This window comes from Coptis chinensis, chromosome 1 (genome assembly GCF_015680905.1).
Source record: "Coptis chinensis isolate HL-2020 chromosome 1, ASM1568090v1, whole genome shotgun sequence".
Taxonomy (NCBI): domain Eukaryota; kingdom Viridiplantae; phylum Streptophyta; class Magnoliopsida; order Ranunculales; family Ranunculaceae; genus Coptis; species Coptis chinensis.
The window spans coordinates 1,558,754-1,571,533 of NC_141456.1; the positions used below are offsets into that span (position 1 = coordinate 1,558,754).

The 12,780-nt window shown below is 42.0% G+C and overlaps 3 protein-coding genes and 1 non-coding gene across 6 annotated transcripts; all 4 read left to right on the forward strand.

Annotated features, from left to right (window-relative positions):
* The first annotated feature begins 5,981 nt into the window (after positions 1 to 5,981).
* LOC147521143 (uncharacterized) lies at positions 5,982 to 10,261 on the forward strand. Of its 3 annotated transcripts, none has more exons than XM_086593904.1 (5): positions 5,982 to 7,082; positions 8,181 to 8,239; positions 8,381 to 8,509; positions 8,930 to 9,065; positions 9,536 to 10,261. In XM_086593904.1, the coding sequence occupies exons 1-5, from the start codon at positions 6,390 to 6,392 to the stop codon at positions 10,007 to 10,009; spliced, it is 1,491 nt and encodes a 496-aa protein (XP_086450030.1). In that variant the 5' UTR covers positions 5,982 to 6,389; the 3' UTR covers positions 10,010 to 10,261. The 3 variants fall into 3 exon arrangements, with proteins under 3 accessions (XP_086450030.1, XP_086450068.1, XP_086450100.1); XM_086593942.1 differs by having other exon boundaries at positions 6,211 to 7,082; positions 8,362 to 8,509; XM_086593974.1 differs by having other exon boundaries at positions 6,625 to 7,634; positions 8,108 to 8,239; positions 8,362 to 8,509.
* On the forward strand, positions 6,001 to 6,116 carry LOC147521144 (U5 spliceosomal RNA). The gene has a single exon (XR_015206374.1). It is a non-coding gene; the product is annotated as a U5 spliceosomal RNA (small nuclear RNA).
* A 40-nt stretch (positions 10,262 to 10,301) lies between the features above and the next one.
* On the forward strand, positions 10,302 to 10,940 carry STN1 (Nucleic acid-binding, OB-fold-like protein). Its single transcript, XM_086558268.1, has one exon. The coding sequence runs from the start codon at positions 10,302 to 10,304 to the stop codon at positions 10,938 to 10,940; it is 639 nt and encodes a 212-aa protein (XP_086414394.1).
* Positions 10,941 to 11,077: 137 nt separating this feature from the next.
* LOC147521146 (B3 domain-containing protein Os06g0112300-like) lies at positions 11,078 to 12,666 on the forward strand. Its single transcript, XM_086594028.1, has 4 exons — positions 11,078 to 11,360; positions 11,671 to 11,701; positions 11,817 to 11,968; positions 12,136 to 12,666. Exons 1-4 carry the CDS (start codon positions 11,205 to 11,207, stop codon positions 12,445 to 12,447), a joined length of 651 nt encoding a protein of 216 aa, XP_086450154.1. The 5' UTR covers positions 11,078 to 11,204; the 3' UTR covers positions 12,448 to 12,666.
* Positions 12,667 to 12,780: the final 114 nt, after the last annotated feature.

Genomic DNA, 12,780 nt, shown 5'->3' on the forward strand with positions numbered 1-12,780 from the left:
ACCACAACCCTAGGCTGCAATAATGAAGTGACAAAACAATATATACAGGCATTTGGACATAAGCAACATACATGCACTCCATAACCAAATAAACGAACTGCCTGAACAAACTCAGGAAACCAGTTAATAAATCAACCGACCTGCTGGGTCTACCCAGAAATCCAGATCGGTCTGATTACAAGTTTTGAAACTATCGAACTGCCACCTACGTGGAAACCAGTTTGTTCTGTATCATCGCAACTATAAAGAAAGACAAACTGCCCGGGCAAGCCCAGGATACAAGTTCTATTGTTATATAATCAATTTAAAGCTGAAAACGATAATGCAAACGCAACCGCACAACTTATACCAAAGCAGAAGACATACAGAAACAAGGCTCAAACATTAAGAGTAATGTGCTTATCGTCAACAGATGCGTCAGCTCGCTCCGCAAGAGCCGCACTGGTCGACGGAACGTTACTCGCATCTCCTGGCAAGACAAGCACATTTGTACCAAGATCCCCACGATCACGCTTTTCTTTCAACTCAAAGTACATCTCCTCCAACATTGTATAATCTCCACACACTCGGTCATACACCCCATGCGCCTTTCGTGCAACTGACTGACAATGCTTAGCGTACTCAGTCACTACACCAAGCTTCTCCTGCAAATCAATCACCGAGCTGACCAACAATGACTTCTCATCTACAACGTCCTGATGTTTGTTTCTCAATACCATCAGTTCCTTCCTATCAGCCTCCCACGTAGCTCGCATGCTCACCAGTTCTTCCTTGACATTGCCCACACTACTCTCGACATTATCAACACGTTAGACGGTATTCTTTAACTTATCATACCCAACAAGGAACTACAAGTAGAACAATCAACGTTACGATCGCCATTAAAACAACAAGAAACCAAACAAAGTTAAGAGCTTACCAAGAAACACGCCATGTCCATGGTCTCCAGAGTCGTCCCCAAGTCTTCATCTCCAAACTCTTCTTTGTCACCATCCAGAATAATCCCCTCCAGAAGACAAGTCACTATGGGTGTCAAGTGAAAGCTACAGTCAGAACATATAACCATACGCTTCTTCCCCATCTTCCCCTTATAGAAGAACTCGCTTCCCATGTCTCCAGCACACTCCCCCAAGGACCCAGACGCAACGTTCTCACCAGCAATACCTTTTGCCTTGTTCAGTACACCACGGTCCTCTGTGTTCAGGTCGCTCTTACCCCTACGACTAGGAGATTTGAACACCACACCCGTTCGCTCACGCGAACCAGCAGTAAAGTGACCCTTAGCTTTGGACCGTTTGGTACTCCTCGAGCTATAAGCCACTGTTTTCCGCTTACCATGATCACACCGACGATGATGCACAAATTCAACCTCCTCCATCACAAGGGGGGAGACCCCCCTCGCCCCTCCATTGTCATCAACATTTTCACGTCGCCTGGCCATTATGCACTCTAAAGACAACCCAACATTAGCAAGTCAACAAGAAGACCAACCCTTATTATTAAAAAGAAAGGAAAGCAAGTACAGAAACCGACCTGAAACGCTCAAGGAGCTTGGACAAGAACCTTGGAGAGTAGCTTGAAGAGAATGCAGAGCAAATACTCTTGAACTTTTTACAAAAGTTCATTTTATGTTCAATGGTGTCCCTTCCCAAGAAACTCCATCAATGCATTGAAACTCTAACCGGCGAGCCACATGGCTCACCGCCTTTTCAAATTCCAATCACACGGGTAGTTACCATTTTTTTTTGCTGTCCAACTGTTTGTATCCCTACATGTGCCACGCGTGTGCTAAGAGTCTCTGTCTCTCTCAGCAAAGCGCTCTAACTGGGAAAGCGCTTTATACGCGCAAGACATTCACCCGACCTTTCCCTCTCAAGTCATCTCTCAGCACAACACTAGGACTGAGTAAAGAGCAGGACACTCAGTCAGGCTCACAGGCTACTTAGCCTCACTAATTTTTACCAGGGGAAGCATGCAACGCTAAGCAGGTGGAATAACATCATGAAAGTCGCATTCAGAACATCACAAAAATAAGCAAGCAGAAGAAGCATGCATTTCATAAAAGCAAAAGAACGAACTGGCTGAACAAACTCAGGCCCCAGTTCGTCTACTAATCGAGCTGCTGGGACATCCCAGAAAACCCAACTCGGTTAGCCAGCATTCCAAGTACAACAAAGATAAACCAATATTTAAAGTGAGTTGCCCAAGTTTCCCCAGGAAACCAACTCTAATGTATCACAACCTACAATATCAGAACAAGCAAAAAACTCCCACAACTTTCCAATTCAAAAAACAGCGGGCAAGTTCTCAGTGGACAAGGGATCCAGTTCGCCTCCCGTGATGTTCTCGTCACCAACAACAGTTGAGGTACCAAAGCAGCATTCACCTCCAACGGCACACCAAGAGCGACCTCATCAATATGGGACTTAATGACCTCTAGAGCAGTTGCATAAAAGATATGAGCATCACATGCATCTCCCAGTACGTGTAACACTGGTGTACTGGAAGCCCCGCGTTCATGCTCTTCTTTAAAAGCTTTGTACTCTGCCTTTAACTCGAGGTAATCAGCATCTAGAGCTTGATAGGCCTCAGTAGCATTCTAAGCGATGTCCTTACAATAATGGGCATAACCAGTTACCCTGTCCAGCTCTGCCCTCGCTCGCCGCACTAAGCTCCAACTTCGCTCCTTCCAGCTCGGTGCTCATCAGGATCTTCTCCAAGCAAACGTTTTGGTGTTGTTTCTTTAGTTCCTCGAGCTCCTTAAGGTCAATGACATGCACGTCCTGGACATTCCTCAACTCATCCTTCAGTTTAGTTACGGGCTCCTTCTCTGATTTAGCGATCTGAGCGATCTCCTTCAACTTTTGGTATCCGCTCACAAGCTGTACATGCAAAAATACCATAACAGTAAACTCCTGAAATTCAAGTACGACACTAATGAGTACGCCCCATAAAGCGTCACTTACCAAACAATGGGCCAGATCCATTCACCTTAGGTTTTCAGCAAAGTCCTTGGAATCCAGCTCCTTGCGGTTGCCATCCAGCGCAATATGATCAATCATATAGGCCGCAATCTTACTCGATTTGTAGCTGACATCAGTTCACTTCACTGTTTGCTGCACCCCCCAGTTGTCCATATACACCACTTGGCGGTCCAAGTCGTCATTAGCCCCGACAAACTTCCCACTTGCCTTGCTCGGGACCTTCAACCTTACCATCGAGCTGTGGTCTCGAGGCGCTGGTAGCTAGCTCTGACCGACCCTAAAAGTCTCCAGATTCAAGAGGCTTAGGAGGGCGCGGTCCTCGACCTGGAACTACGAGAGGTTTTCCAACTCGTTCACCACCAGCACTGGAGCCGCCCCCACGATAAGCTCCGCCGCCTTTTCAACCTTAGCAGCCTTCGACTTAGCCGCATTAGCTTTCCTCTTTAGCGAACTGCTTCGCTTGCGAGGCATGAACTCGATCTCCTCCAGGTCAAAGGGAACGCTACCAGACCCCTCCCCCCTTCAGGTCGCCTACCCGACCCGCCAGCCCCAGATGTTCCAACCCCACCTGCGGGTCGCTTGTGACCAGGACGGTTTCAGTTTCTTTCCTCCCTAGTCACCAACTCATCATTGCTCCTCTCCATCACCGATTCACTAGAAGCTTCACGGATAACTACGCCCCGAGCCCTTTTCTTCTGACTTTTTCTCTTCTCCCTGATCGCGCGACCTCCTCTTTCCACAAAATAGCTCACTACTTCGGGCAGTTTTCCCTACTTTTGAACTCGAGTGAGCTTCGTAAATGACTCTATCACCCCACGTTTGGTTCGTTTTTTTATAACGACCTCTGCAAAAAAAAAAGCAAAAAAGCAGGTTATATACAAACTCAAAAGTCAGAACATCAAAACAATCAGACAATACACTAATACCCACTCGAAAAGTTGCAAACCCTAGTGCTTACGCCAAATCCGCTGGCACAATAATTCCCAACTAACAACAACGACCTTCTCTCCCAAGCCTCGTTACTCACACCGTCCAGCACTCTAGACTTTCTCGTTCGTGTTTGCAAACTAAAGTTATGAGCCTGAGATTGCTTCACAGAAAAGTGCTCAGCAATATCAGCGACCCCTATGCAATATTCACCACTCGCATTCAACAGGTCGAACACCCTAAGCAGTCACCAGGTATTACCCACTAATTGGCAGGGCACTTTCCCACAAAAGTTCAAAAATTCACAAGCCAGCTTCGAGAACGGTATCCTCATACCAGCTCTCAGCTGCTCCTCGCAAACTAATACCCCGTGGTTCACCGGCATGTACCTCTCACTGAACACGTTTGCTTTCTCTCCCAGTTCGTGTATCTCCAGGTCGCGTACATGTATCCCATAAGCTTCTCTCAGATCGGCAAAAGCCTTCACCGCACGTTTATCTATAACCCTAGGGGGCATCCTACTAGAAGACGACCCCTCGTCGCGACCTGAAGTGCTAGCTACAACAACCACAGAATCAGATCGTGCATCATCCTCATCTTCATCCTCCCCCTCATCCTCACTCTCACATCTCACTGACTTCTCTCTCTCTTCCTCATACTTACCACAACTCAACGATACTTCTCGAATATCCTCAGATCGAGTATCATCAGAGTCATACATCTCCTTTTTTCTTAGCAAGTACCAAACCTAAACAAGAACAGCTAAAGCTGATCTAGCTACTGGACACAAAGCGCTAGAACAGAAGAAAAATGAAGAGCAACAATGGCAAAAGCACTAACCTGAGAAACCCTAGCCTTGCGTTTTTGCTGGAGGAGAAACAAAAAATGACTTTTAAGATCTCCAAATTTGGTTTTATACAGCCGACCCTTCAGTTCCCGATGCATTTCATGATTGCCCCTATACTCTAGACGACACGCCCCCTACAGAGCTATCTTTTCAAAATCTCGAAAAACGAGGCGGTGATTTTTTTCTCTACACAACCGTTTCAGTTCTCCCACGCGTGCCAGCCACGTGCCAACTACTGTCTCACATCAGTTCATCATACTACACGTTTTGACCGCAGTAGCACAGTTGGTATTTCTGTTCACGTTGGTTCGCTTCCTCACTCATGCTCAACACGCGCCACCGTTTTCTCTCAGCAGATCACTTCAGTGTACAACACGACCTACTGAGAGGGGGCTGTGTGAGAGAGTGATATTCTCATTCAGGAATATCAAGCACGTGTCCAGCATAACGGAAATACCATATCGACCTCATGCCCTCGTCCTCCCCATCTTGCTCCAGAGCGACTTACTTCATCAGCTTGAGCAAGCGTTCTCCAGATCGCTCCAAAGTAGCTCAGCTCGCACATCCTTATGCAAAACGTTCCATCTAATGACATCATCCATCTTCTAGATGCAATCATTACTAAAGCCATACTTACACAATCTATTACCGCAAGATATGAACCACTATAACCACTCCCCATCATTACAGAATTCCTACTAACACCATCCATACACTCCTTCTCAATCTCAACCATACATCTATACTTGTTAGTACACGTGTTATGTGGATCCTCACATTCAGCAACTATAAATATCACCGCTTGAACTACGCCATACCTAATTCTACTCTCTTCCCAGCAGTGAGAGCTAGATACGTAGGCAGTTCGTTACAAACGAACTCGGTCTTTCCAATCTACAAAACCCTTCTCCTCCACCTTAAATCACATTTGTAAAACCCAGACTAATCAACACCTTTACACCTTGCATAGTTCATTCGGGCGCTTTTCTGAGCAGGCATGTCCATTAACATCTAAAAAGCCTGTGGGCTATGCCTCCCAACAGGAGAAGCTACATACAATTTCTTCAATCATAGGGCTTTGTGCTAGGTTTGGGTTCGGTTTTATATCTCAATTCTCTTAGTGGGTAATCAGTACTCAGTGAGCTCTCATTTTTCATCCAAAAGGTAAATGCTGTTAGTCCCATATCGGTCAAATAAAAGATCTGTGCGAGGAGCTCTAATATAAGAAGGGAACAAGCAAGCTTTTAAACTTTGAGCACAAAGCGAACTATTCTTTCGCCTTTTACTAAAGAATACCGTGTGCTCGTTGCATTAAGCAGCATACTCTCATTTTTGGAGGGATTTCCTTTGGAAGTTCCTAAAATTCAAGTCTAACTTTTGATGCTGGTTGAATCTTCCTATTGAGTAGCTAAAATGTTCATAAGCTCATGAACATGTATTTGTGACTAGTTAAAAACTTTTCTCTATTGAGTCAACTACAAGACAAGATGGAACTTCTGAGTAACTCACATAGACCCACATGTTAGCCGCCCATTAAAACCCAGGTCAGAAACCATGTGAAAAAAGAAACCCATTCTCTCACCAAACCACCTGCCCCTTCCTCTCCCTCACCACCCTAAATAAACCTAAACATGTCCATTGTTTGTGAATGTGTGATCTGTTTAGGGTGTTCAAGATGGGCCTGGAAACGGTGCACATACGTCGGATCAGAAGATAGTGACACCTGGCCACTAGCTACAACGGAAGAAATAGAACCAATCCCAAGAATCTGTCGAGCAATCTTAGCCGTCTATGAAGATGACTTACACAAGCCAAAATTTCTACCCAAACGTGGATACGGTATGAATCCAGATTGGGTAATAAAACGGGTAACATACAAACAAACCCATGGTCAAGCACCACCTTATATAATCTACACAGATCACGAGAACAAGGAAATAATCTTAGCCATCCGTGGACTAAATCTACGTAAAGAGTGTGATTACAAACTTTTACTAGACAATAAACTTGGAATGCAAATGTTTGACGGTGGGTATGTACATCACGGGCTATTGAAGTCAGCTAAATGGTTATTAGATGAAGAATCTGAGACGTTGAAAAATTTGTGGATTGAGAATGGGTCTTGTTATAAGTTGGTGTTTGCTGGACACTCATTGGGGTCTGGTGTCGCGGCGTTGCTGGCTGTTGTGGTGGTTAATCATCGAGATATGTTGGGTGGTATCCCGAGGAGTATGGTGAGGTGTTATGTTGTTGCACCTGCTAGGTGTATGTCTCTTAATTTGGCTGTTAAGTATGCTGATGTTATTTACTCGGTTGTCTTGCAGGTAAAGATTTTTTTTTTTGCCTAAATTGCCCATGCTTATGTAGGATGTAAATTTTGAGTTAGGGGAAGTCACATTATATATTGTCTTTGGCATAACTTTTTGGAGAAGATTGATGGAAATATGTACTTAGCAGTAGTTTGATGTTTTTGGCATCAGTGTATGTCATTTTCAGTTTACACTTTATAGTTTGAAGAAACAGAGGGGAAGAAAGCATGATAGAGACTGTAGTACAAGAACATGATGAGTTTTCCTACTTAGAAGAGGTTGTATACACTACTAATATTTGTCTTGCCTCTTCTTTAAGTTATTCTCAAATTGCGATACAATGTTCATGAAGAGTAAATTGTGCTAGGAAGTACATTGCTTATGAAACTTAGAAATATGAAGGAAATTATTTTGCTTTATCACATTATTATTGTTAGTTACATTGCTGTTAAAAATGTTTGTCCATTCATTTTATTCCATCCTAGTTTTTTATTAGATCACTTATGGTATTTTTTTTGTTTTCAACCCGGGTATTATAGCTAGTCTTGCTGTTCCCAGTTGATAAGAGCATTTGCAATGCAGGTGATAGTTTTCACCCCCTCTATCACCGCCACCTCCTCACTTTTTTTTCTATCACCAACCCGGTGATAAACAACTGCGGCAATGCAAAGGTGATAAAAAATATCTCGGACGGGATGTTGGATTCCGTCTGGACATAAAAATTGAAAAAACACTCGGACGGAATGAAACATCCCGTCTGAAATTTAAAAAAAATCGAAAAAAACCGAAAAATCATGTAGACGGAATCTAACTCGAAAAAAAAACCCATTTTTTTTAAAAAAAAACACACGAGACGGAATCCAACATCCCGTCCGAAGTTAACAAGTCAGTGATAAACTCGGTGGAAGGTTTCACCTTGTTTTGAACTCGGGAAAACTATCACCGAGTTTATCACCCAGCATTGCACAGCACTTTTAGAGGAAAGTAGGTGATAGTTATCACTTCCCCCCCTCTATCACCTGCATTGCAAATGCTCTAAGTAGAATGTAGTGACTCCCACTTCATATACCCTTAAGTCTAGATACTGACAGTGATACCTTATAACTCTTCCAGGATGACTTCTTACCAAGAACACCGACACCTTTGGAGGATATTTTCAAATCAGTATTCTGGTTGGTACTCATTTATCTATGGCATTAGTTTTCTTTTTGTCTCCCTCTCAATTCTCACTTTAAAGTGAAGGGAAGAAGTTATTTGAATATTTGAAGGAGTGAACTATTATCTCTTATACCAGGTCTTAATGCTTTGGACAGTTTGCCATGCATAATGTTCCTGGTTTGCTTGAGAGATACCTTCATGTCTGAAGATAGGAAGCTTAGAGATCCACGACGACTTTATGCTCCTGGACGGATGTATCATATTGTTGAGAGAAAATTTTGCAGGTACTAAAATTTAACTTATTTTAGAATTCATTGTTACTTAAGACTTAACTCCCATGCGTTCTGGATTACGTTCAGGCTTGTAATCTAATAGATGATATTAAATGACCAAATCTTCCAAACCATGCACTTCCCTTCTTTGCTTTCGCCGTTGCCAACATTTGCTACGACTCTACGAGAATTTTATGATTCTCTTTTTGGACTTATAGTGACCAATATGTTTATCCTTTTTTTGGTAGTGGTTGATCGTTTTCACTATTAGGGGTAGATATTGTGGGCTTTGTAGCTATATGCGCTTTGTGATAGCCATGCTGATGTATCCTAGAAGCATTTGCTGCTCTGTGTGTGTGTGTGTTGTATGGTAGAACAGGAATAAGCTCTTCTCCTGCTCAGTCTGATCACCTCAATGTTTGGTATATTCAGATGTGGTAGGTTTCCTCCAGAAGTGAGGACTGCAATTCCAGTTGATGGGAGATTTGAACATATTGTCCTTTCATGCAATGCTACATCAGATCATGCGATTATTTGGATTGAAAGAGAAGCACAGAAGGCTTTAGAAGTAAGGAGCTAATCTCAAATGGTTCTTCTTGAGCATCCACAATAATAATAGTAGTAGTAGTAGTAGTAGTAATAACATTCGTAGTTTTTGGAGTGGATTGAAAGGGATATGGGAAACTGTCAGTTGCAGAGGTATAAGTGAGTTTCAAAGGCATCACTTGTTTAGTATTCTGCAATTTTTGTCGCACATTAAAAGCGAATTTTGGATATTTATCGTGTTTCATTGTCAAACCATTTCTTAAATTAGTAGAACATTTGAGACTAAACCTTGAAACTGTAATTGCTTGAGGTGGGATGTTACTTTTCTGATTTAGTGCGTGAATCTTACAGACCATCCCATTGCTATGAAGTTCTTTTGGCACCCTACTTTTTTACTTGTCGGAAAAGCGACGAATTTAAGAAAAGGCACATCTCTGTACTCACAGTATGTTAGTATCATGCACTTTATACAGTCTTATTTACTCCTCGCAGAGGATGAGGGAGAGCACTGAGGATGTTATGACTGCTCCAGGAACGCAAAGGATTGAAAGATTGCAGACCCTTAAAGAAGAACACAAGGATGCATTGGAAAGAGTTGTTTCCCTCAATGTCCCACACGCTGCAGGTCTGGAGGACGATTCTCGTCCTGCGAGAGTAGCAGAGGATGAGTCTTTCCCTTCTGGAAAAGCAGAGGACATATCTGGCTCTGTGATAGTTGCAGAGGATGCATTTGGCCCTTCCAAGAAAACAGAGCAAGTATCTGGCCCTGCCAGAGCAGAAGATGAACCTACCACTAGCCGAGAAGCAAAGGAAGAACCTGCCCAGAATATTGAGAACGATGATTCTCACATAAAATCAAATTCTACTGGGAAAAGAAGTAATTGGGATCTTCTGGTTCAGAAGCTTTTTAACAAAAGTGAGTCTGGTAAACTTAATCTGAAGGAAAGCTTTAATGTCCCTGGATGACAACCTACTTCTCTCTTGAAGCGTTATACAACACTTCTTTCATGATTTTTGCTCAAGACATGTATACTAAGCCGCTCCAAATCATACACATTGTCAATAAGTCGATGCGACTCAAATTTCTATCGGAGTTTATAAAGAAAATAGCTTTCTTCTGTCAAAGATTCAGGTTTTATTATTTCAGGTTTTGTAATAGCAATGTTGTTTGTTGTAACATTCAAACAAAGATTTTATACATAAATTTGTTGTCCACTATATCCCAATTGCATCTTTATATAAGTGAACAATAACATAAATGACTAGAAAATTGATACAAGCTGGTACTAATATAACAGCATGGACATTATTTGTTAGTCATACAAAGAGATTCGTTTCAATAGCAATCAAAACAAAACGTGAAATGGAAAACAGTCATGTAAAACTCTTGGCATTTGATTTCCATTCACTGACCCAGAAACCTTGTTCATCATCTTCCGACCCATTTAACTTCTTCAGAAAAGGAAAACAAGTGTCAAGAATCGAGACACTAGGCGTGGTGGTGAGTCGAGATAGAAAAGGAGATAGATTCCTTAAGTTCCTTATAGACGATGGAACTGAATGCATATCTTGTATACTCTGGCTAAACCAGCTCGACTCTCCTTATTTCTCAAGAAGAAACCCTTCAGATGTTCGAATAATTGCCCAAATGGCCAAAGATCGCGCTACAGATATTCAGTTAGGTGTTCTTGCTAGAGTTCGTGGTAGGATTACTTCTTATAGAGGTGCATTGCAAGTTACAGTTGAGGATGTTTTCATTGAAAGAGACGCGAATGCGGAGATTTTGCATTGGTTGGATTGCGTTAAATTAGCCCGCAGTTGCTACAATGTTAGTACCAGACCTTCTCCGCTTCAAGCTCTCAACGACCAAAGCACAACAACAGTGAACGAGGATTGAGGTGCATTGATGGAGGTTTTGTGTAGAATGGGCGTGGCTTTTTTCCACATATACAAGTTACCATGCATGTTATCTACTTTGGGCAAGTTTTGGTCATATTTCATTTTCAGACATTAAGGTTATTTGCTAGTCAAGAAATCTTTAAATCTCTAGGAGACTGGCTTAATGGTGTTTGGTGAAGATACCTATTAATATGCATAAGATAACTACATTTGATACCATAGTCTGTATAATAATTTACGTTGAAGTTTCTATTTGGAGAAGATGGTTTTAACTCATTTAAATTTTGACATAAATCTCTGTGTGATGAACCAAATAAGTACTACCAACTACTACTGTCTATTCCTTGCTTGTTTTTATCTCCATTGTAAAAGCTTACTGGCCTTCTCCTCCATCCAAGGGTTCCCGAGCTCAAGTCAGGTTCGCTGCTCTCTCTCTCTCTCTCACGCACAAAGCCACAACTATTATGATTTCTTACCGAATAATGCACGAGTGGTCTTTTTTCCACATCACTCAACCATTCTTTTACAGTGTCATGTTATCATTTAAAAATTTATCAGGCTTATACTTACATCAACCAACAAGTCTGATGATTCAAGTTGTAACAATACATATGTTTGTAAACCATGTAGCATTTACTTGGTATTATTATTGCACACTTTCTGATTTAAGTTACTACTTCATTTGTGTGCCCAATATGGTGACATGATAAGCAACCATCGTTTTGTAGATGGATTCTGAAAGGGGTGACAAACGTAAAGGTATCTTTTGTGCTTTCAAACAATATATCTGAGATTGAAAGAGACTCGTGTTTTGCGATTGCTATGCATTACTAGTATTCCTTATCAGCTTGGTCTATTTGTTTTCTTTGAGCAGCAAAGATGAAGCAGAACCAAACTCCGAATTGCAACTCCAACGATCATTCCTCAACAGAAGAGGATGAAGAAGAAAGCTGGCCAATCTCAATGGATAAGCCGTACTTCCATTGCATTCTGAGCAAAAGTCAAGTCCAAGATGCATATCGAATGGTAAACACGCCTTCTATCTAATTTGCATGAAATTTCCAAAACGCTACATTATCTGGCACCAAGGTGAATACTATACTAGGGTGTATATTAATTGGGAATTGGGAGCTAGTGAGGGGTTCTGCTCTTAATTCCTCTCATATGCAAACCTAAATAATTTGACTTTACAGGTGCTTCCAGTAAAAATACACCGTATACTACCTCAAGCTACTGTCCCAGTTGTTCTTAATTGTCGGAAGAGGAACTGGGAGATGCGCTACTATGGCTCAGACACTGATAGCAACAAACGATTTGATCCGGGCTGGAAGAAATTTGCTATGGAGAACAGGCTCAAAGTCGGAGATGGGTGCGTCTTTCAGCTAGAAGAGTATAGCGCCCAACGTCTTGAGTTTAAAGTTCAAATTCTTAATGGTGATATCCCATCAGAATTAGTTAGCAAGCATGATGGGAGCAGTTCAGATAACCCCATCACAATTGTCTAAAGTCTCCTAATTTCTAATCGAGCGAGTGAACTCATTCTCGTGTTGACCATTCTAGTCTTGAAGTGTTGAAGTTTGTCGTATTTCTCTACGAATGAATGAATCTGTTTTCTTCTTAACAAAAATAGTTTGGCCTGCTGCGTGTACTCCTTCCTTTGCTCCTAAAATGTTGTCCTTTTGTTCTATAATGGAATCAGAAATTCAGAATAAGAATTATGTGCATGATCAGTCTAAAAGTATGATCTCACCAAACTGCACCTCTGAGTTATAAGTTTAGAATTTCAACTTTAGGACTTCATCACCGTTCCTAGTATCCCGACATACTAGCAGAATGAA

Bases quoted from the DNA above. Each gene is read 5' to 3' on its own strand.
- LOC147521143 (XM_086593904.1), top strand. From the start codon at position 6,390: ATGTCCATTGTTTGTGAATGTGTGATCTGTTTAGGGTGTTCAAGATGG. The intron at 7,083-8,180 runs GTAAAGATTTTT...TAACTCTTCCAG, and splicing joins TTTACTCGGTTGTCTTGCAG to GATGACTTCTTACCAAGAAC. The intron at 8,510-8,929 runs GTACTAAAATTT...TGGTATATTCAG, and splicing joins GTTGAGAGAAAATTTTGCAG to ATGTGGTAGGTTTCCTCCAG.
- STN1 (XM_086558268.1), top strand. From the start codon at position 10,302: ATGACTAGAAAATTGATACAAGCTGGTACTAATATAACAGCATGGACA.
- LOC147521146 (XM_086594028.1), top strand. From the start codon at position 11,205: ATGGTTTTAACTCATTTAAATTTTGACATAAATCTCTGTGTGATGAAC. The intron at 11,361-11,670 runs GTTCGCTGCTCT...ATCGTTTTGTAG, and splicing joins GGTTCCCGAGCTCAAGTCAG to ATGGATTCTGAAAGGGGTGA. The intron at 11,702-11,816 runs GTATCTTTTGTG...TTCTTTGAGCAG, and splicing joins AAGGGGTGACAAACGTAAAG to CAAAGATGAAGCAGAACCAA.